At 48.0% G+C, this 21,687-nt stretch overlaps 1 protein-coding gene across 13 annotated transcripts in view; it reads left to right on the forward strand.

Moving 5' to 3' along the window:
* Nucleotides 1-379: 379 nt before the first annotated feature.
* IKZF1 (IKAROS family zinc finger 1) overlaps nucleotides 380-21,687 on the forward strand; it is a 99,762-nt gene continuing 78,454 nt past the window's right edge. For 11 of the 13 annotated variants that reach the window (XM_070369897.1, XM_070369900.1, XM_070369902.1 and 8 more), the window contains exons 1-2: nucleotides 2,999-3,303; nucleotides 17,416-17,469. In XM_070369897.1, the coding sequence (XP_070225998.1) occupies nucleotides 17,430-17,469 (40 nt within the window). In that variant the 5' untranslated portion in view covers nucleotides 2,999-3,303; nucleotides 17,416-17,429. Of the gene's footprint in view, nucleotides 1,947-2,998; nucleotides 3,304-7,177; nucleotides 7,325-17,415; nucleotides 17,470-21,687 lie in introns of those variants that run through there. The other 2 variants (XM_070369899.1, XM_070369898.1) reach the window with 2 other exon arrangements.

Genomic DNA, 21,687 nt, shown 5'->3' on the forward strand with positions numbered 1-21,687 from the left:
ACATTTTTAAAGGATCACACCTGTTTCAATTTCTACTGGTATATTTTCTCTCCAGTGTGCTTTTATTTTAAAAAATTATCATTTTAAAATTTTACTTTATATTGAATGATTCTTTAAATTCTATGGTGCTTTGCAATTTTCAAAAGTTTCACACACATGGTTTCATATAATACTATAATAACCTTTTTTTTTAATCCCCTACCCCAATATGGACCCTCTGCTGCTGCTGCTGCTGCTGCTGCTAAGTCGCCTCAGTCATATCCGACTCTGTGCGACCCCATAGACAGCAGCCCACCATCTCCCCTGTCCCTGGGATTCTCCAGGCAAGAACACTGGAGTGGGTTGCCATTTCCTTCTCAATGCATGAAAGTGAAAAGTGAAAGTGAAGCCGCTCATATATAGACTCTCTAATATGCTTTTATCATTATGTATATCAGTTTTAACTTCTGATGGAAGGGTTCTCCCTGTCCCCATGGAGTCTATCCACAGACCCAGATTATATACCAGGTTCCTTCTGGTCCACCTCTTTGAGTGGTACACAAGACAGGTCAATAATAGTAGGGTTAATAATAAATATTAATCACTGCTCACAGAGTCCTCCTCACAGAGTCCACCTAGGCATATGAGAAGATCCTCCATATAGAGTGAGCTTTATCCACCAACAATTCCAGGAAGTAGCGTATATGATTACCATCAATGTATAGATGGGGAAACTGAGGCTCAGAGACGTTAAGGACCTGGGTCAATATCACAAGGTCAAACCATCTGGGCTCCTAGCCTCATGCTCTATTGCTTCAGAATGTGCTTTGCATTGGTCCTTGACATACAGTCCTGGGGACCATGGCACACATTTAAAGAGATGAGCCTGGGGGCCAGGACTAAGGGTGTCACACTCATTCAAGACCTGGAGGGGTGTCAGGACCCCTTCGCTGCATCATCTGTCTCCTTTGGGGCCCTGCAACGTTTATTGTCTCATTTAATCTTGACAAGGACTCTAGGATAAAGTAGATTTCTCTTGCACCTAAAAAAAGACTATGATCACAGAGTTTCAATAACTTGGCAGAAGTCATATAGGTAAGGGAAGGACTAGGAATTAAATCAATGAACCTTTAAAGCCCACCCCCCGCCCCTGGGCTTTAAGCAGGGAGTTAACTGGCTCCTTTCAGCACAGGGGAATTTCAGGAGGAGCTGAGCAGTGTTCTTGCTGAAGTGGTTGAGGAAGGGTTCCGTAGAACTTGTTTGTAGCTCCAAGACTTCATCCAGGAATGGCAGAGGCCAAGGTGGTCCACAGGGCCCCTAGCGCTGCCACTAGCAGCCTCCTTATATGCCCCTCAGCCTTCCCTGGCCTCACTCAGCTGCACATTCCCTTTGCCCCACTTGGAAGGCCTGCCCGGCCCCTTTCTTGAGGCCACAACGCCCTTTCTCACTCTTCCCACGGAAAGACCCGGTGTGTCTCTCCTGCTGTTAGGGATGCTCCAGCATTTATCTTCGCTTTATGTCCCAGCAAGTCTTGAAGGGCCGAGACCTTGGCTCTTGCAACTCCGTTCCTAAGGTGGCACCTGGGGGGCGGGGGAGTGGGTGGCAGTCAGGATGAATATGTTGGATTCATGACTCTTCCTCTTCTACTCAAACACTCTCGCCAGGCTCCTGTGGCGGGGGTGGGGGGCTGACTAATCAGAATGATGGATTCTTCGTGGAGGGCGAAGAGGTGAAGCTCAGAGCTGCCATTCTTGTTTGAACGGATACACAGCGCCTCACACTCGTGCTTCGGAGCTCTCGGAGGGAGCGGCTGAGGCTCAGAGACACCAGGAGGGGGATTACAGGTCTCCCTTCCGCGTCCTCTCCACCGCTGCCGCCCTTTCACACTCGCGTGTGCACACAGGCCAAAACTGAAGGCGCGATCCTAACTTCTGCCTCCAGCGGGTGGGAGGGAAGAGAGACGAGAGGTATTCCATTGGTTGTCTGGGAAAATGAATCGCACCTTCCCCTCACTTGCGAAGGATCAACTTTTCCCACCCCCTCGGGTGGGCACTCATAAACTGGGGTCGCAGCCAGAACCAGGGAGCCAAGTGGGCCCAGCTGGAGGGAAGCGAAGCCGGGCGGGCAGTGGAAAAGGGCATCACTGGGTTCCGAGTCCTAGGGTAGGGCGAGCACGCGGGTGCCCCGACGAGCGGCCCGGGGCGCAAGGCTGCCGGTCCCCGGGAGGACGCCCCAGATCTGGCAGTCCTCCACACGCCATCCGCGCCGGAACCCCAGGGGTTAAGCGCGGGTCCTGCGGCACGGTGGCGGACCCTCTGGCTATGCCTGGCAGCGGTGGGATGAGGAAGCACGGCGGCGCGGGGAGGACAGGGGCGCGCAGCGCGCGGGGTGGCGGCGGCGCGCCCAGCGGGCCCAGTGCCGGCGAGCGGGATGCAGCGCGCGGCGGCGCGAGCAGGTACGGCCCGTGCCTGCCGCTTCCCGGGTCTCCTGTGTTGGGGCCGGCCAGGGTCCAGCCCCGCGCGGCGCCAAAGTTTGCGCACGCTGCCCCGGAGTTGCGCTCGGGACGGCGCCGCGTGAGCGGGCGACGGGCGGCTGGGGCGGCGCGCCCCGACCAGAATCCCTCTCCAAGTCCCGCTCGGAGTCCCGCACCGTGCCTGGTTCCGCGTCCAGTCCCGCTCCCCGTCTCAGTCCCTCTCCTAGTCCTGCTCGCGCCACGCCCGGGGCCCCGCTCCTTGCTTCTGTCCTGTTTGGTGCCGGAGCGTGCACGCGGGGCGAGGCAGGGGCGAGGCAGCTGCGGGGCTGGGCGCGCCGGGACCGGTGTGGCGCGCAGCCACAAAGTTTGCGGAGCGCGGGTAACGGGCGCGCGCTCGGGCCCGGGCGCTCGGAGCAAACGGCCGCAGGTGACTGAGCGCTGGCTCGCGGGGGCGCGGCGCGGGGCACAGGTGCGCAGCCCGTGGGCGGCGCTGTGCACGCGGGACGGGCAGACCGGCCGCAAGCGCGAAAGCCGGGTGGCGGCCGGCTGGGGGTGGGGATCGCGGCGGAGAAATGGGGAACAATGAGAGTGAGCAACTTCAGGAAGTCATTGTGAAAGAAAGCTGGGAAGAGCTGGGCAGCCGAACAAGCCGGGCGCTCTAACAAGTGCCTGCGCGGCCCGCGCCCGGGCAACCGCTGCGGCGAAGGTCCTGGGTCCCCGCGGAGCGCAGCCGAGCCGGGGCGGGACGTTTGGACGCGACAAGGGGGCCCACCGGGCGAGCCCGGATCCGAGGTCGCTCTTCGCGCTTGAGGATCAGTCTTGGACCTGCAAAGTGCGACGCACACATCCACGTGAGTGTTTTCAGACTGAATGTCCGTAGAAAAACTTGGATTTGAAAAGAAGGAAAGAAGGAAAAGACGGAGGCGGTCACAGTTGTGAGTCATGGTTTCGCTCGGGTCCACCTGTCCTTTCTGGGGACGGTGGGAGCGCTGACTTTCGTCAAAGCCGTGGCCATTTCGTGCTGTGACCGCAGGTGCAGGGCAGGCCGGCCGTGGGACTCTGTGAGCCGCCCCGCTGTCCCCCGGAGGAGGACGTGATCTTGTTTAAGTCGATCCACGCTTTTATAGTGAGATCACGGAAGTCAGCCTTTATAAAGTCATTCATAACGAGCTTTCTTTTCTTATTTTTGACGCGAGAGCTTTTTGCTTATACTGTAAAATAATTAGGTTGAATCCGAACTTGCTTTCTGCAGAATAGGAATTATTCCGGTTTGAAAAGTTGGTAATACTTTTGCTGAGTGCAGTTTTGGCTCTCGGATTAGGAAACCGCTCGGCCAAAAGGTGTCAGGTTACTTGGGGCTGTCTTTGAAATAGGCTTGAAAAATTAGGATGCTTGGTGATTCCTAAGGAATCTCCAGAAGGTGTGATTTTTTTTTTTTAATTTTCTTCTGATTTGGAGGCACGGGGTGTGACATCTGGAGAAGTGAAAAGGGTTAGGATTCGATTCGCGTGTCTGATCTGGCACTTCCAAGTGTAGCTTTCAAATGCGGTTTCCTTTCTCCCTGGCTGCAGCCCCCCCGGAGTGAATGTCAAACCTCTGTGCTTCCCTCAATTTCCACACTCAAATTCCCCACCCTACACCCCAAGGGGTAGTTCAGTTTAGAGGTACCTTATTTAAACTTGGAAAGACACACTGGTGTTGAAGAAATACCTCCTAACCCATCAGATCAACTTATGTTGAAAGTTAATTTTTTTTTTTAAAGAAAGCTTAAAATATTTAATATGCATAACGTTTAAACTTTCATGGAAATCTAAGTGATTTTAAGACTTGGTTCACTTTGGTTCTGAGGTGAGAGGAGAGTGAAGCATACAAGAAAGGTCCAAGCCTCTTGAGTTCATTGCTTTGTTGGAAGATATTTATTTGATGAGATTATTGGGACTCATCTTTTATGTGGGATTTTGAAAGGAACAATTCAAGTATAATGTATATTGTATGTGTCAGAATTGTTTCAGTAAGAAATTAAATTATTGTATACGTGGCTTAAAATTTAAGTAGTCACAAGTATCTCTGACCAGAAGACGACTTGCCTACATCATGGTTATACAGAATGTGTTAAAAAATAATTTGTGTGCACAAATATACATAATGAGGCAGTGTTTAAAAATTCTGTACAGTTTGGGTTTGATGTAGTGTATTCAGTTTCAAAACTTCTCATGATCATACATGTTTATATTTTTTTTTACCTGGGAAAAAATGTATTTCCCAGCCTCAAAGTCCCCAGAGCTGAAGACCAAAAGATGTAACTGAGTTAAACCGTCTGGTTTTCTTCCCTTCCCTGCCCTACCTCCCATCCCCATTTCATGGTGATAGTTGAAGGCAGGAGTTTCAGAAACTCCACCAGGCTTCTATAATTCATCATTATTTTAATTAAAGCGCTGCATCTTGGGAAACGACATATCCTCCAAAATTCAGGAGCATCAGGACAATAAAAGCCCATCATCACGGTCTCACAGGAATTGAAGGTCCATGAATACATGTGTGTGTGCTATGTTTGGGTCTTTTGAGAAGTTTGTCTAAAGTCTCCGGAGAGAAGGTAACTAGTGGTTTCCTTGCAGCCATTTCCCTTGTTGAAAATTAAGATCACAGCCAATTTCCTGGCCAAGAGGCTGCAGCCAGTACTGCTAGGGCCACTGCATCTTCCTCACTGGAGCCTTAGAGTCTGAGGATCGTGGTTCTGTAGTTTGGGGAGCTTTCCCCTTGGCTTGGATGTGTGTCTGTCATGTTGGGTCAGTGTAGAAGCCTACTGTCAACATAAATGTCAAACTCTGGAAGTTTAAGAGAACCTGATGCATATATACACTGTCTACTACATGTCATTGCTAAGAAATGCTGCCAAGCCACCCGCACACGTGTTGTGTATATCCTTCACGGTTACGTGTGTATTAATAGATACAGGAAATAAAGACATTATGTGATAGTATGCACACAGACACACAGAGAGCGTACGCGCAGCATGGGCAGACACGGGCCAGGGGGGAAAGGGTTTTAACAATCAAACACATGTGACCTGAGTAATAAAGACCCTCCTTTCTGGCTTGGTCGGTTAGTTGGTTTGATTTTTACCTTTTACTAAAACAAAAGAGATTTTCCTAGTTGGAATGGTGAATGCAAGCATCAGTGATGCCAGTTCTTTGTGTATCTGCCTAACATACTTGCAGTTAACCCAGAACTGGTCAAGGGCAGAAGCATTCAGAGGTGGTGTTTATTCCTTTTCCCTCCTCTGATCTTTGTAATTATGAAATAATTTCACTACAACATAACTCTTGGTTTTGTTGTCTTATTTGAATGGGCACTTACGTCAGTGGATCCAGTTCACAGGGAGCAGCTGTTCGGGTTAACTGGCGGCCTTTGCTATTTCTTTTTAAAAAATACTGTGTTTTAAATTTTATTGAAATATAGTTGATTTACAGTGTTGTGTTCGTTGCTGCTATTTCTACATGCGTTTTCGGGTGCTTCTGTACTATGTGAGTCTCGCCTGTGGCTCTGAGATGCTGCGCCTCCTGCCCTGACAGTTACCATCAGTCCCTGCCTGGTGTCGGTCTATTTGTGTCCGAAGAGCCTCAGGCGCGTGTGTGTGGCATAGTTCATCTCATGGGAGGAAACACAAGATGTAAAAGCGACAAGTGATCCATTCTTTGTGGCTGACAAGGGGAGAACCGTTGATCCAGTTGACACCTTGAGACCAATCATTTTGGTTTTGCTTAGGAAAGGCACATGTGCACACATGTGATCCAGACCTTGGGCAGGTTGTGTTTCAGAGCATAGGCCTTACACACACACACACACACATACACTTAAAATCCAGATAAGGAAGGAGACAGGAATGGAGTTCATCAGGGACGTGGGCGCCCCTAAACCAGACTCAAGCAACAGCAACCAAACTGATTTTACTATGGGGTCGACCAGATGCCCATACTGTCCCCCCGCCACCCCCTGCCACATGGATTTAGGCATGTTGCTCTTGCAGTTTAATACGTGACTCCACACCATAGCTTATCTTTCTGCAGCTCCTTCCATTTTCAGTGTTGTTACTTTAATAGCTCGTGTTTGACACTGTTTTGAAACATTTGATGATATTCTAACAAATATTTGTAAGACATTATGAAACATTAAAAGTGAAATGCTGCATGATTACAAGTGAAACAGAGCAAACAAAAGGAGCTTTGCAGAGCACCCTGGAGAGGAGAGGTGGGCAGGGCCCAGGGCTCACCCTGCTTTAGTTTGTCCTGGGTGAGTGGTGTGTAGGGGGCCCACTGCTGAGGAGGGCCTGGTGGGGAGGCAGCCCAGCCTTCTCTGTAGCAAATGGCCTCGTTCCTTCCATCCAGCCTTTTTTCCTTCTCCTATTTTGCTGTGATGAACAGGTGGGTGAATGCTTTGGGTGCCTCCCATTACCTGCCTGGGGATGAACCATGAAAAATGGTGAAAACTCCAAGTCCCAGGCCTGGGGGCCCCTTGCCTTCCTGTCACAGCCTTCTGTGTCTCTCTTCTTCTGGGCTGATTGTCTCTGCCTCTGGGGAGCCCATCATGCCTGGTGACTCAAAGAGATCCCTCTCCCACCTACCTCAAGCCCGCCAAGTCAGACGTCCTAATAATCTCTGAACCCATTTTGGTCGGGACAGGAAGCACGGGCTCCCTTCCTGCCTATGTTTTCCTGAGAGAAAACCATCTTCCCTCCTTTTTTGCATATTTGGCAAATGGGTCCACCTTCCTCTCCGCCCCAGTGGAAGGAGAGGAGGGTAGTGGCGAAGGAGGCGGCAGGGTCCCTTCCAGGTGGCTGAGTCCAGGGGACTCCGAAGGCCCCAGGCCTCCAAGGTAGGACTGGGGGTAAGGCCCGCCCCTCGGGTCTCTGGGGGGCACAGGCTTCTGGGTGAGTCACTGGTTTCTTTGCTGTTCTGCAGAGATGGGCACTTCCAGAGTGCACTCTCCTCCCTCCCCAGGGTAGCCTGTGCCCCCAGCCCCTGCTGGCTTCCTACTGACTGTCTTGGGTGATGGAAAGTCTCATTACCTTCCATGTGCTCTCTCTGCTTTCGGGGTCCCCTGCTCCACCTCCTGATGGCTCACGGAGCAGGGCCACGGCTTAACGAATTGCTGAAAATAGGTCCTAATTAGTGGGAAAGCGCCTTCTTCATCTTTTCTCATTCAAGTGTGCAGTGGTTCGTTTTTCTTCAGCTATCAAGTCACTGCTGAAGGAAATCTGACTGAGAGTCCTCTTCCTACCATGTTTGCACCAAAAGTTAGCTCCATTGGACATGCAGTTGGTGCGGGTCTTCTGGGGGGTGTTGAAGACGGGTGCAGTGTGCTGGGGTCCCAGCGTTGTTCCTTAGTCTCTTCCTTTCCCTCTCTCCCTCCTTCCTTTCTGCCTCTGTCTCTCATGTGTGTGGTATTTGCAGAAATAACTATGAACTGCATCAAGAATTTGTAAACGACCTTACACATACTGAAATAGACTTCTGGCCTCCGTTATTGAGCTCACATGCTAAAATGACACTCCAAAGCTTTATTGGGTAGTATGAAGCTGGCTAAAACTGAACAAGATGGTTTGGTTTAGAGCCCTCTTCTAAAGCTAGGAGTCCTATGCTGAATACAGATTCATTGGTTTTGGGTAAATTTTCATTGTTACATCAGATTTTCACTGGCGCACTTGGAGCAAATGAAATAGCATGTAAGATACCTCTTTAGTCCGAATGGAGAAAATGTTGAATGTAGAGTCTTTAGGAGAAATGAAAATGAGGGATTGATCTTTTATAAACTGACTTTGGAAGCACTCTGATGAACTCCAGTGCTTTTAATGGAAACTAGAAAGAGCCAGCGACCCCCTGGTGCGAGCCCCACTTTGAGCCTGAAAAAGTGACCTTTTCTTCCTCCTTGTGCTGAGTTTTGTGTCGGGCAGAAAATTAAAGTGATATTCAGAGAGATCCACAGTGAAAACATTGATAAATTGTGTATCCTACTTCATTAAATTAAAACTCATACTGCTAATTATTGCAGGTTGTTAAGAGATAAGGCAATTAATTACCATTTAAAAATGATTGGGGAATTTCTAATGCGTTTCTACCTGCATTTTCTCACTTCTGTCTGGAGTTTGTGTATGTTTAACCTGAATTTCAAGACTTTTCAGTTTAATATAGAGCAGAGAGGTTTTTGTAAAAGACAGATAATTTACTAGGGGGAAAAAAAAACATTGAAAATAAGCTCATTTAAGGGCTGCAGAAAAATCTGACTGTAGTGTTTAAGAGTTTTCCTGTACTTGGTTCCCTGATGGATGTGAACATTTTCTGCCTGATTTTAAATAAAGATGTGCTGATTTTTGTAGGCCGAAAACGAGGAAGTTGTAAGCCTCTGTGAGGTTCTGCTCACGACACCCCCCACACCCCCTGGGTTTGCATGAGGACTTCGTGGGCTAAAGGTTGTGTGGATGACAGGCAGTCCTGGTTGGGCCTGATGCCCACTGGGAGCATGTGTACATATGGACTTTGTTACGTGTGGGGCATTTTGTCCTTGGGAGCCTATGTTGGGTTATAGAACATCTAAGCTGTCTGTCCATCGTCGAATACTATGGAAATCTAGAACTTTTTTTGCTAATTTGGTCCAACTAAAGAGCCTATTCAGAATAGCAAATGTTATTCTTTTCAGTGATTATCATATTTACTGTCCATAGCAATCACTTCCCAAATCATTGATACATTTGGATTCCTTTAACCCTTCTCAGACACAGCTGAACTCACTTCAGCCAACCCATTTTAGGTTGGGGAAACCAAAGTAAATTCCCAAAGAGTGCTGAAGTTGCTACGATTTAAGGAGCCAGATTTTTTATTTTTCATTCTGTATGCTCTGAACATGGTTTTGAAACGTGAATAGAGATGATTTTTTAAAGAATCTTTGTAAGAAGTTGCTTCATTTTAACTCATTGCTGCTGATAACCTTAATCATTACAACTGATAATTTGGGGATGTTGTGAACAGAACTGAGCTCAGAATACAAGTCCTTCAGGGCGAATTTCCAGTAGCTTAGCAACCACGTGGCCATACCACAGAGAGTCAACCATCGATGTTCACACCCGTTCCTCTCTGGAGCCACCATCCTGTGAGGCTGCTTTAGAACACATTTTCTCTCTCTGTTTGTTTCTAGATTTGTGGCTCTAGTCTCCCCACCAGCTTGGTAGGAGTGACTTTTCTAAATATAAAAAAAAAAAAAAGGAAAAAAAGATTGTGCAGCACTGGGATGGTGTCCTCAAGAGAAAAAGAAAAAATAGCTTTTCAGTTGTTGTTGATAAGTAGGTATGTCTGGGCTGTAAACACCAGACCCTCCTGGGGATTAGAGTAATTGTATTTCCCTGGGTCTAAATAACATATAACTTTAAAAAGAAGTCCAGAGGCATTTGTAGAAACCTCAGTATGACAGGTATATTTGGGGGAGTGCTATAGGACTTCCCTGGTGGCTCAGACAGTAAAGCGTCTGCCTGCAATGCAAGAGACCCGGGTTTGATCCCTGGGTTGGGAAGATCCCCTGGAGAAGGAAACAGCAACCCGCTTCAGTACTCTTACCTGGAAAACCCCATGGACGGAGGAGCCTAGTAGGCTACAGTCTGTGGGGTCGCAAAGAGTCAGACACGACTGAGCGACTTCACTTTCTTTCTTTCTTTCTTTTCTTTATAGGTATATAAGTGAATTTTTTCTACCATGTACAGTATTAAGTTCGAATTTTTCACGTCCACATAAAGTGATACTGGTATGTCAAGATAGCTTCACTACTAAGAAGGCAAGAGGAGATACTGTATGTACTCTTTATGCCAGCATCTTACCTTGCTGAGTGAAAACTAAGTTTGGATTTGTGTTTATCTGTAACTTATGTTACAGTAACTTAGTTATCAGTAACTTTGTGCTTATCTGTTTTATAAAAAATGAGAAAAAAATCTTTGAAAATAATAGGAACACAAAAGTTCTCCCTGGGCTCCTCTGTCTCTTCACTTCGTGATGGTAAGAGGCCAGCACTTCTGAGAATATCCCTGTAAATCATGATTTGGGCCCAGTTCCTGCTTTTATTTTTTAAAGACAGAGGTATCACTTTTGTTGCACAGTTGCTGGCCAAGCATGAAGGCTTCTAAAATCGGGAAGAGGGTAGAAGAAAATGATTCTAAAGTTAGACTTTTTACTTAAGTGATGAAGTGTAAAAGGCCATTTATATTTGAGGAAGCTACTTAGGAAATGGCCTCTGATGAGGGCCAGCATCAGGAAAAGTCCTCTAAAAGCATATGTAAATTCGGAGTGTCTGCCTCTCCGGGGCTGCTGAATAAACAGCAGTTCCTGTTAGCGGTTTGAGAGCCAGTGTACAGCGGGGCACACGAGCGGACCCGGACACACAATAGGCATGCAGTGCGGGGACCTCTCCTGGGCCGCTCGAAACCCAGCCCCGGAGCTGCTGTGAAAGCACAGACTGTCCCCAGCTCCATTTGCCCTATTATTTTCCGATTTCTAGTGTCTCACGTCTTTTTTCTTGGCCTCACTTCTAGGCAGGTGGCCCCGTGATGGCTTTTACAAACAGCCTCGTGGTTCTGTTCGTTCTGTATTCAATCCTTCCTCGCTGAGAATGTTTTCAGACAGCAGGATTTTCAGCTGTATTTTGAAAAGGCTTCCTGAGTTCCCCCTGACCCTTCCTCTTTTGCATATCAGTTCCTGCCCCTCGGGGGGAAAAAAAATGTGAGGACAGAATTGCACATGGGAGCTAATTTGCCCTCAAAAAGCAGGTTCACAGTAGAACAAACCGCTGGAGGAAGAGTTCTCTGTGGCTCAGTTTAAAAAAAAAAAAAAGTGTCCGTGTGTGTGTGTGTGTGTGTGTGTGTGTGTGTGTGTGAATGGCTCAGTTAAATATGGGGGGAGGGTGTGAAAGCCAAATTGTATTCCCTGCCATCCTGTTTAAATCTTGTTTTTCATTGTTATTTGTGCCAGCCCTAATCTCTGTGGAATAATCATGAAAACGTGTAGATTGGCAGCTACTTTTGAAAAAATGAAAAGACTCAGAAATGAAATAAGAGGACTCTGAAGTTGTTAGCTTCTCCCAATCTGTTTTGTCAAGTTGTTAGGAAAACCTCTAAGGTCTCCGGAATCAGACACAAAGATCCTGCATATTACCTTTGCTTTCTCTTGGAACATTTCCTGTTTTAAGATATGGTGTAATTCACAGCAATAGGGTAGATTTAGCCTGAAGATGAAAAGACTTTCTCTCAACAGGAAGAATGAGTGTTATTAAAGAGGTCTGTGACCTAACGCATTTTAAATAGATTTTAGGTTTGGCCTGTTTCCCCCTTCAAAATAAGTATTGTTTAAAACATAAGGAAATAACCCCAAAGGTATCTCTAGTGCAACCTCACTCATCAGGGAGGAAAATAATCAATAGCATCCATTTGACCAAATAACCAGAATTTAACTGTATTGTAGAAGTTTTGTCATGGAGTTCGCCTTAATTGCAAAGTATTACCAAGAGCTTGCCTATTTTCTGTGGCGATACGGGTAACACCCATTTCTGGTCCATTTGTACTTTTAAGCTTGGGGACCACTGCCTGAGTGGTCCTGGGCTCACATCTCAGCTCTGTTGTCTGTTGAGATGTGAGACCTTGGGCAGGACACTTCTTTCTTAGCCTTGGTTTTCTCATCTATAAAATAGAAACAATAATGTGGATCATGTATCAGAAGAACACAGTTTAGATGTAAGGATTAAAGACGCACACATAGCAGATGGGGATTGAAAACTCGATCGGCCCTGGACGTTCTGCTGGGCACTCAGATGGAACAGGGAACGAGGTGGCTGCTGTCCACGCCTGTGGGGATTAGCAGCTAAATGCCAGGCACGTGGTAGTTCCTTCAAGAAGGCTGACTGACACCAACGTCCTTTCCTTTACCTTCTTTTTCTGGCGTTATATAAGGTACTCAAGAAATGCTATGAAATATTACTGGACAGAAACACACAAAAAAGAAAAAACAGTGTATGCTGTTTAAACCCCAAAGAATGGTCTTTTGAAAAGTTTGGAGAAGAACTGTGTGCTACCAGCAAATGGGCTGACTTTGAGGGACCGTCTGTGGTTCATCACAGCTCGTTTGGCGGGCTATGTACTAAACTCTTTAACCGCCCTTAATCAGGGTGCTTTGGGAGGTCACCAATTTGGGGTTCTTGACAAGCATCTGGCTTTTACTTCTGACTTCATTAATCCAGACTCAGCTTTCTTGAATTATGGGAAAGTCCTGTCATCTCAGAGCAAGTGCTAGGAGGAGAGAAAAGAAGAGATGGGGTGTGAGGAGGCTAAGAGGGCCTGGGGACCATCCCAGCCTTTCCCCGGAGCAGCAGCCCCCTCAGGATCCCCGGCCCTCGCTGAGCCTTTGTCCAGGCTGCTCGCTCACCCTCACCGGCGGGTAGGAATGGGCCAGTTGTCCTGGAGACATGCCCAGAAGCTGCAACTGCCCAGGGCTGTTGGATGCTTCTCCTCGGAGGCATCCAGGCTCCAGCTCCCGTGGGTGGGCAGGAGGAAAGGCAGCTGAGGTCGAGGAGGGGGCTTCCCGAAGGTTTCGCCGTCCCCCGGAAGGCTCCAGCTCCACTGGCCCTGGGCGCCTGGGCGCAGAGGTGCAGTGGGCCTCTGTATGTGGTCCCCACCGTCCCCTGTTCTCCAGACTCGTCCTGTGCCAGCTTCAGAGAGGGTGGTGGCTGCGGGGGAGACGGAGCTCCTGGCTTGGGGACCCCGTCCCAGCAGGAGTAGGGCGAGTGAGGGTCCTGACTCCTGCTCTGCCTCCTGGAGGGGCCCTTGAGCGCCCTGTCACGCTGGCTGTCCTTTATCTCTGCATCTGTTTCCCCGTGTGCGAGATTCAGGACTGCGTGCTCCAGAGGCACAATAAAAGCATTCATGTCTGTAAGACGCACCCGGTGACAGGTATTTACTGACACTGCTGCGTTCTTTCGTTTGTATGTGAGCTGCAGCCTCGGGCCACTTGCGTTCCCCATACAGAGCAGAAGATGGCAGAGCTCCTTGGCGTCTCCCTGGACAGGCCTGCCGTGCTTGGTTTGGGCTTAGGTGCAGCGTTGTGAAAATGTGGGGTTAAGTCACTCTGGGGATGAACGCTTCTTCCTGACGGCCAACTTTTGTACTGAGATCGGACCAAGCCTGAATCCCTTTTCCATTCAACACTGGGCACTGCTTCCACGTGTCTAAAGAGAAGTACAGCGCCTGGGTGGTGCCTCTTCCCGGGAGTGGGGTTACTTCACTGTCCTCCTTGGTGGCTAGGTCTTGGGGTGGGGGCTGGTGTTTCCTCTCCTTCAGATAGTTCTCCATTGTCAAATTATTTCTTGGTCTTTGTATAAGAGCAAAGTCACCTTTACAAAAAAAAAAACAAAAAAACTCACTACTTCTTAGTCCCAAGAGATGCAAATTTAGATCTTGAGGAAGTTTGAGGGAGTTTGTCAAACTACCCCACCCTCCCACCTCGTGATGTCAGAAAGACAGGCCATGGAATCACAGGACTGCCATGGACTGTGCCCTAATTCTTAGGAATTTCAAGATAATGCTGACAACTGAGCGTTCATCCAAGCATGGGGGACCCCCAGGTACAGCTCCAGCCCTGGTGCGGACCACAAGCCGGCTGACTGGGTCCATGTAGGCTTGGTTGAGGAGCTGTTTGAAAGGCTAAGTGAGGCTGATGAGCTAACAGAGTTCCATGCAGGCATTCAGTGAAAATGGAGACAGGCCTGCAACACAGATCCTGGGTACTCTGCTCTCGGGGTCTGCTCTCCACCGCGCCCACTGTCCACTGCCGATGGGTGCTAAGGCAGGGTGGGGTTCAGGGAGGTGCCCTCGCTCTGCCCTGTCGGGACACATGGGCACAGGTGCCCGCACAGCAGAGCCGGGTCTGGGCCTCAGCCGCAGGCCCAGCGCATCCTCTCGCTGCTGCGTGACCTGTCCTCACATCTCCCCCCGGAAAGGACAGGGCAGTGTGGTGTGGATAGATCCTGCCCAACAAGAAACCTAGAGGATCCTTGCAGCAGCTGGAAGGCACCTTCTCTGGCAGCACTGGGCTGGGGACCCATCACCTAGCTGGGCTTTAGGAAATTTTTTCCTTTTAATCAGAAATTACTTGAAAATACAGTCGGGTGTTGATGAAATCAATTGCTGCCACCAAACACTGCATGAACTTTAAAACGAGAATGTCAGTGCACATTTGTCAATGAAAAAGATACATACAGTATTAGATGAAGAAAATATTTTACAACAGTTTGTTTGCAGTACATTCAGTGTCCTCTTTTTCTAAAAAGTTCTGTGTGTATACAAACACACACAGAAAAAATGTAGTAGTCTTAAGTAGTGGAAAAGTGTGTTAGTCACTCAATCAGGTACAAGTCTTTGCAATCCCGTAGACTGTAGCCCTCCAGGCTCCTCTGTCCATGGGATTCTCCAGGCAAGAACACTGGAGTGGGTTGCTGTGCCCTCCTCCAGCGGGTCGTACCGACTCAGGTATGGGCATTTACTGGCCTTTATTTAAAAAGTTGTAAAATATAATCACTTGCATATCACTTGCATAGAAAAAAAGAAGTTCAAAGTCAACATGATAAAAACTGGGAATTTAGAGTAGTATTTGTTGCAGCAAGATTCGCGTTCTGTCCACAGTCTGCTGTGTGTGCGTGTTCAGTCATGTCTGAGCAACCCCATGGGCTGGGGTCCACCAGGCGCCTCTGTCCAAGGAATTCTCCGGGTAAGAATACTGGAGTAGATTGCCATTTCCCTTTCCAGAGGATCTTCCCAACCCAGGGGTTGAATCCGCGTCTCTTGAGCCTCCTGTGCCTCCTGCGCCTCCTGCATTGGCAGGCAGATTCTTTACCTCTGAGCTACCTGGGAAGCCTTCTGTCTACTATATACATTTCCCCTATCAATCCGGAGATACCTTAGAACTGGTTGGTGATGTTTCACCTTAAAATACTACATTTGTCTTCAGAAAACTGAATCTCATATTAATGTTGCAGAGCGAACACAAAGGTTTTTCTCCGTTGAGTTTTATTTCTTTATTAATAGAATTGTTCGGACAGTTTCAGAAAAATCATAGGTGTTTTACGTTTTTTCCTGTAGAAGGATGTGAGACTTTGGACCCGTTGCTTTTTGGCGACGTTAAGTGCTAGACTGGTAAAGAGCCTGCCTGTAATATGGGAGACCTGGGTTCAATCCCTGGGTCGGGAAGATCCCCTGGAGAAGGAAATGGCAACCCACTCTAGTATTCTTGACTAGAGAATCCCATGCACAGAGGAGCCTGGCGGGCTACAGTCCATGAAGTCACAAAGAGTGGGACGTGACTGAAGTGACTGCACGCGTACACGCAGACTGGTCTCATGTTTGCTTCTCGAGCTAGTTTGTCTGCCTTGCTTGTTGGTGAACCCTCAGTCTTGGGGCTGAAACACATGTGGGCCATGGAGCCTTTTGCCCTTCTGTGGTCATGAACTGTACCCCTAAGGCCCACACTGGCCCTGGAAATTCATGTCACCACCCAGAGTCGTGCCATGGCTTTCAGAAAGAGATGCAAACCCATCTGCATCCAGAACCAGAGCTGGTCATCCATGTCTTCTTTGTGACCAATACCAGCATGACTGAAACTCAGAGTATGTGTGCCAAAAGCACCGTGAGAGCTGTTATACATACACACACACACACACAAAATACACACATGCACACACACACACATGCCTCGTCTGCTCAGACCCGGGGCGGGTCAGGCTGTCTGAGTGTCCATCACAGAGCAGGCATCTGCTGGAAACAGGCCTGAAAGCTCACACTCACACATCTGAACTGGAGGGACAGAGGCGTCCCCCAGAAAGAAGCAACCTGATTTCAAGTCAACACACAGGCTCTGGTGGCTGGTCGGGGAAGGTGCTCCTGCGGGTTGTCCAGCAGAGCATAAACGAGCAGACTCCGTGGCGCTCATCTGCTGCTGGGCCCCAGCTTTCTTATCCTCAGAGCCGCCAGATGTACCTGGCAGGGAGGGGGGCAGGCCGAGAGACCTGAGAGGTGGAGGCTGGGGCCTTGAGTGAAAAACGCAGCCCACCCCGCCCTCCTGCCCGCCAACGTGGCCTCTCCCCGGGGTGTTCATGGTGGCCACAAGCAGAGTGATCCCCACCGCCACCCGCAGGCAGCTCCAAAGGCTAGCTTTCTTTTTTCCCACCGCTCCGAGGAGCCGGCAGTCTGTCCGCCCACAGCAAGGTCTGGGTGCTCTCCGAGCCTGGTGTGGCAGCCGCTGTGGGCTTTCCTTCTCCCCACGTCAGAGTCTGGAGGAGTCGGAGGCAGGGGCCTGAAAGAGTGGGGGACAAAGCCAGCGGCAGCGTGGCCCATCTGCCAGGCTGGAGGTGTATTTATTATTGATGGGGGGAGCGCCGCGGCGGCTCAGCTATGCAGCCCTGCCTGGGTAAATGAGACATTCTTCAGCAAATTGCTTCGTTTTTTGATTGCTGATTGTACGCGTGTCACCAAGCTGACTCAAGGTTCATCGATGCATGCTCAGTAAATTAGAAAGAACATAACTATGGATCAGCCAAGAGAATGAATTCTGTGCCTACAATGACCCAGGGCCATTTAATTTTCTGCTTAATTTTGTTGCAGTCAGTTTGCATTTTGGGTTATTATGCAGTAGGAAATTAACAATAAATAACAAATTTGGTCCTCCTGTGCTTGTAATGATATTTTTATAAATCTTTGTAATGCCGTTTTTAAAAGGATCAAGGTCTGCGCCAGTCTGATACTCCAGAGAGTGTGTGAAGAGGAAAATGCATTCTTCTTGGTAGATAGCCTTGTTGTTAAATAGCTCGGGCCTTCTTAATCTCTCTTTCTCTCTCATATCTTAGGAGTAATTTGCTTTCAACTAAAATCCCTTCCTCTGTTTTCTCAGATAATCCAAGGACCATGGACGCTGATGAGGGTCAAGACATGTCCCAAGTTTCAGGTGAGAACTGGTGATATACCTATATGGGGAGTCCAGGCTTCGCTGGGTAGCAAAGCCAAGGAGTTCATGGGATGGTGGGCGAGGAAGAAGGCTGTCCTGCTAAAGAGGCCAAGATGGACTTGCAGTCAGTGTCTCACTTCAGTGCTGAGAGATTATCCAGGTGTGACAGCCTGCATAGAAAATTCTCCAAGAGAAAACGAGTTTTCCTGTTACACCCAAAACGACTTGGAAAGGATACAGTCTATGTTGATATTCTTGGGGAGGAAAAAGGACAGATTGACCTCCCCTAGATCCCAAACACAGGCCAACAAACGTGTTTAAAAAGAGATAGAAAGAGGGAGGGAGGGGGGAGGGGGAAGGGACAAAAGGAAAAAGCAGATTGGAAAACAAAGTTTGGGGAATAATCCCGAATGCTTGTTAAGTGTGGAGACACCACTTCCCATCATCATATGTTTATTTCAAGCCATACTGGACACAGCTCTTACCATCCCAGGAGACCCAGGGCTGAGGATGGTCCACAGCCCTGGGTCTGTGGAGATGGGAGATGAGGCCCACAGCCAGATCACACTGTCCTACCGGGTGAGGCCGGGAGGGTGGACCTCCAGCCAGTCTAGCCAAGCCTGCCCAGCGCCATATCACAGTCCTAGGAAACCCGTGCTGGCTAGCCCTGAAGTTGGACGTGTCAGCAGCAGTCGGGCTCACAGTATTTTATATTTTCCAGTCTCAGGACAGTGGGCAATCCTGGGTAGCCTCTGTACTAGAATGGCCCATGTGGTTCTCTGGGAGTGGCCGGCATGCCGCCACCGATTTCCAAGTTATGACTCAATTCTGGCCCTGGGACTCTGTCCATTCTGGTGATGGAGCCCAGGGCTGAGACTGTGGCTGCAGCCCTGCCTGCTTGCTCTTAGGAGACATGCAGGACTGGGGATTCGAGTTCCCTCAACCTGAAGGTGGCCTGCTGCAGACCATGGCACTGTCCCAGCCACGCCTGTCATTTAGAGAGTCTGCATTGAACTCTCCAGGCTGTGAGGTAAAGGCCAACGCTTGGCTTTTTGGCTGTGGCATGTAGGCACTTGATGGACCGTTGGTGGACATGTACATCAGTCAGCATGCTTGGCCATATCTGTAGGAAGTGAAGCTGTGTTGGGGGAGTCGGCTGTGGAGACACACTCTCCCATGGGCGTGGGCAGTCTCCAGGGATGCTCCCTGCAGCCTGGTGCTGACACTGGAGAACTTGGTTCCCGCCATGCCCTTGCTCACACAGCGCTGAGCAGGAAGGACCATAGGAACAGAGGTGTGTGGAAAGACATCAAAGATGTATACAAATGTGAGAAGAATGTGTCTCAGGATGGTTTGCAAAGTGTGAATCCATCCTTTAGAATGAAAACACATCACACGCGCATGCGCACACAGACACACACACTTTCCACATGCCTGTATATCCCTTTAGGAAAATTCTGGAGTGATTATTTTAAATGTGTGCTTCCTCTTAGAAGATTGAGGGTGGAAGGAAGGGATGGGTTAGGGGAGAGGGTGGGGAATTTGGTTTTTCATCTTCTCCCTTTCAGGATTATTTGAATTCATTTCCCTTAAGCACATACTTTTGTTCTGAAATCTGAGTACAATGACAACAATGAAACTATTAAAAAACAAAACTTTGGCCCTTTGAAGCCTGTCCTTTGGCTTGGCCAGGATGTGGTAGCAGCTGGTAGATGAAGCCTGAGCTGAAGGAGAAGTGGGTCCTGCCAGAGGAAGCAGGGTCCCATCCCCAGATTGTAGACCATGGCTGGAGGCGATAAGAGGGTCAGAAACGCTGGATGGTAAACATCCCAGAAGGTGCAAAGAGACCCCTTCGTTGTCTCTGGTCCTCTGCATCCCCTGGCTGCATTCCTCTTAGGTGGCTTCTAGAGTGACATCTTACGTGATACACTGAGGATCCAGGCAGACTCTACTGTCCCAAAGACAAAGCCGAAAACCCGATGCCAGGCTGGCATCTCCAAAAAGTTTTGTAGGAGGAACAGCCGGTCAGCACTCTGATCCTCTATGCTGGTAACAAACGTAACAAGAGCCTCGTTTCCTTCCATTCTTTTTGCCCTTAACATTATGTGGAACACTCAGTTTGAACAGTGGCTCTTTGAAGACAAAGGTGTCAGGGAGTGGAGATGAGGGTGAAAGTTGGTCTGAAAAAGATTCAAGATTTGTTCTAAAATTTAGTTGTGCTTCCAGTCCTTTACACGGTTATTCCTTTGGTTTATGTTAAACCTGGAGTGTTCCAAACAGAGATTAGGGCATTTAAAGAGTTGTGCCATTTTCTCTAAAGATTTGAAGAATACTTTTTCTGTGTTTTGCTGTTTTTGCAATAAACACCTAGTCATATCAGTTTTCATTTTCCATTTCTAAAATGGAGGGAAGTTGGCAGTTAGATGTATTATAAGGATGTGCATTTAGCAAAACAGAAGTTGATGTTCTTGATGTAAAATATGAGGAATGTGTTCTGAATCATCCCCTTTTCCCATGAAACTATTCCTTGTTATGTTCTGTTCCCAAAAAAGAAAAACAGATTTGAGTCAAATCCTATTAAATTGCCATTATCATAGATGAAAAAAAGTTCCGATATCAGCGATTTCATAGGAGTGCACCTAATCTGTGTGAAATACTCGCTTGAAAAAACAGACAAATACTTAATATCTAACTTTCTGTTTTCAAACTACCTGGTTCTTTCTTCCCTGGGATTTATCCTGAATGTGGACTGAGCCCTGGTTTACAGTGTCCTATAGATAAAAACCGCTCTATAAATATGTGCCCTCTTAGATCTCCTCTAGTTGGGAATGCTGTTGAATGGGCCTGGAGGAGAGTCTGTCTAAAGCAGGCCGTCCTGTCCTTTAGTGCCCCTCTCCTTCATTCTTTTGCTGAGTTTTTGTTTGTTTGTTCTTTCTCTCTTCTTCGGCACTCATTCTAAATTATTGGTTATGTACTGTGAATTGTTGTTTGTTTTGGTCTCTACGGGAAGAGTCAGCTTGTGGGAGAGCGGGAGTTGTGAGGCCTGTATCAGCATCTCATCTCCGCCTCCATCCCTGGGACCTGAGACAGTTCTCCTTGCCTCCTGGACCACTGTGTGTCCTCTGCAAAATGGGGGACTGGAGCCAGTTGAGCTTATGCGATGTTCAGGCTCCTGGGGCCCTATTGAATGTTTTCTCCCTGATCGTCTATAATGTTTGTTGAAACAGAGAAACCACAAATATGCTCTGTAGACATCCTTCCTCCGCCTGGGAAACGAGGCTCATCCATATCGATGTGTCAGTGCAAATGTCCATCATGGGAAATCACACTGATTGAATGCTTCAAATTTACCAAACACCACCGTAAGCATTTTTTCTCATTTCAACTTTATAAGACCCCAGTGAGGAAGATACAGGCAGCATCTTCAATTCTCAGGGAGCTGAGACTCAGAGAGTTTCAATAACCAATCAGAAGTCCCATGAAAGCCAGACCTGGTGTAGGGTAGGAGCTTCCCCACTGTTCTGGAGAGTGGACAGTCTATATTCTGAGTTTTATTTACCCCCCTCACCCAGAAATTGTGTTTTTCTGTGGAATTGTACACAGTACAAACTCATGCACTGGAGACATGAGGAACCACAGAACTTTGTTGGTTGAATTATAATTTACTTGAGGAATTATTTACTTCCTGTTGATAAGCTAATTAAACAACTTTCTCATCTAAGTTGCCCAAAACACTTTTCATAGGTAAAGCTTTATTTGAAACATAGGCAGTAAGTAGATTAAACAGAAATTGGTGAGAAGTTTCTTTCATTTTTCTAAGTAAAATGACATCACACCTCCTAAATCCTTCCATTTGAATCCTTGCTTGCTCGCTGTCTGCAGTTCTTTATGTTTGTGGGGCACTATCCATGCCCTTGGCCATATGGGCACTTGGGGCTGTGCACACCTGTTTCTAGAAGATGTTTCAGTTTACAAAATAACACCGTGAGCTTATTTAGCATATTAGATTCCACACACATTGTTATTTTATTCTCACAACAACCTTTTAAGCTAAGCCAAAATCATGTTCTTTAACCTCATTTTACTCCTGAGGAAAGAGTGTAAAGGTGACTTGCTGTGGAATCTGTCTTCTCGTTGGTCAAACCAGAGCTGTACCCTGGGTCAACAGATTTCCAGTCCCGGTGTGTTAGTATCTCCTGTGCATTGACTTGGTTTAAT

The sequence above is a fragment of the Bos mutus genome, chromosome 4 (genome assembly GCF_027580195.1).
Source record: "Bos mutus isolate GX-2022 chromosome 4, NWIPB_WYAK_1.1, whole genome shotgun sequence".
Lineage (NCBI taxonomy): Eukaryota > Metazoa > Chordata > Mammalia > Artiodactyla > Bovidae > Bos > Bos mutus.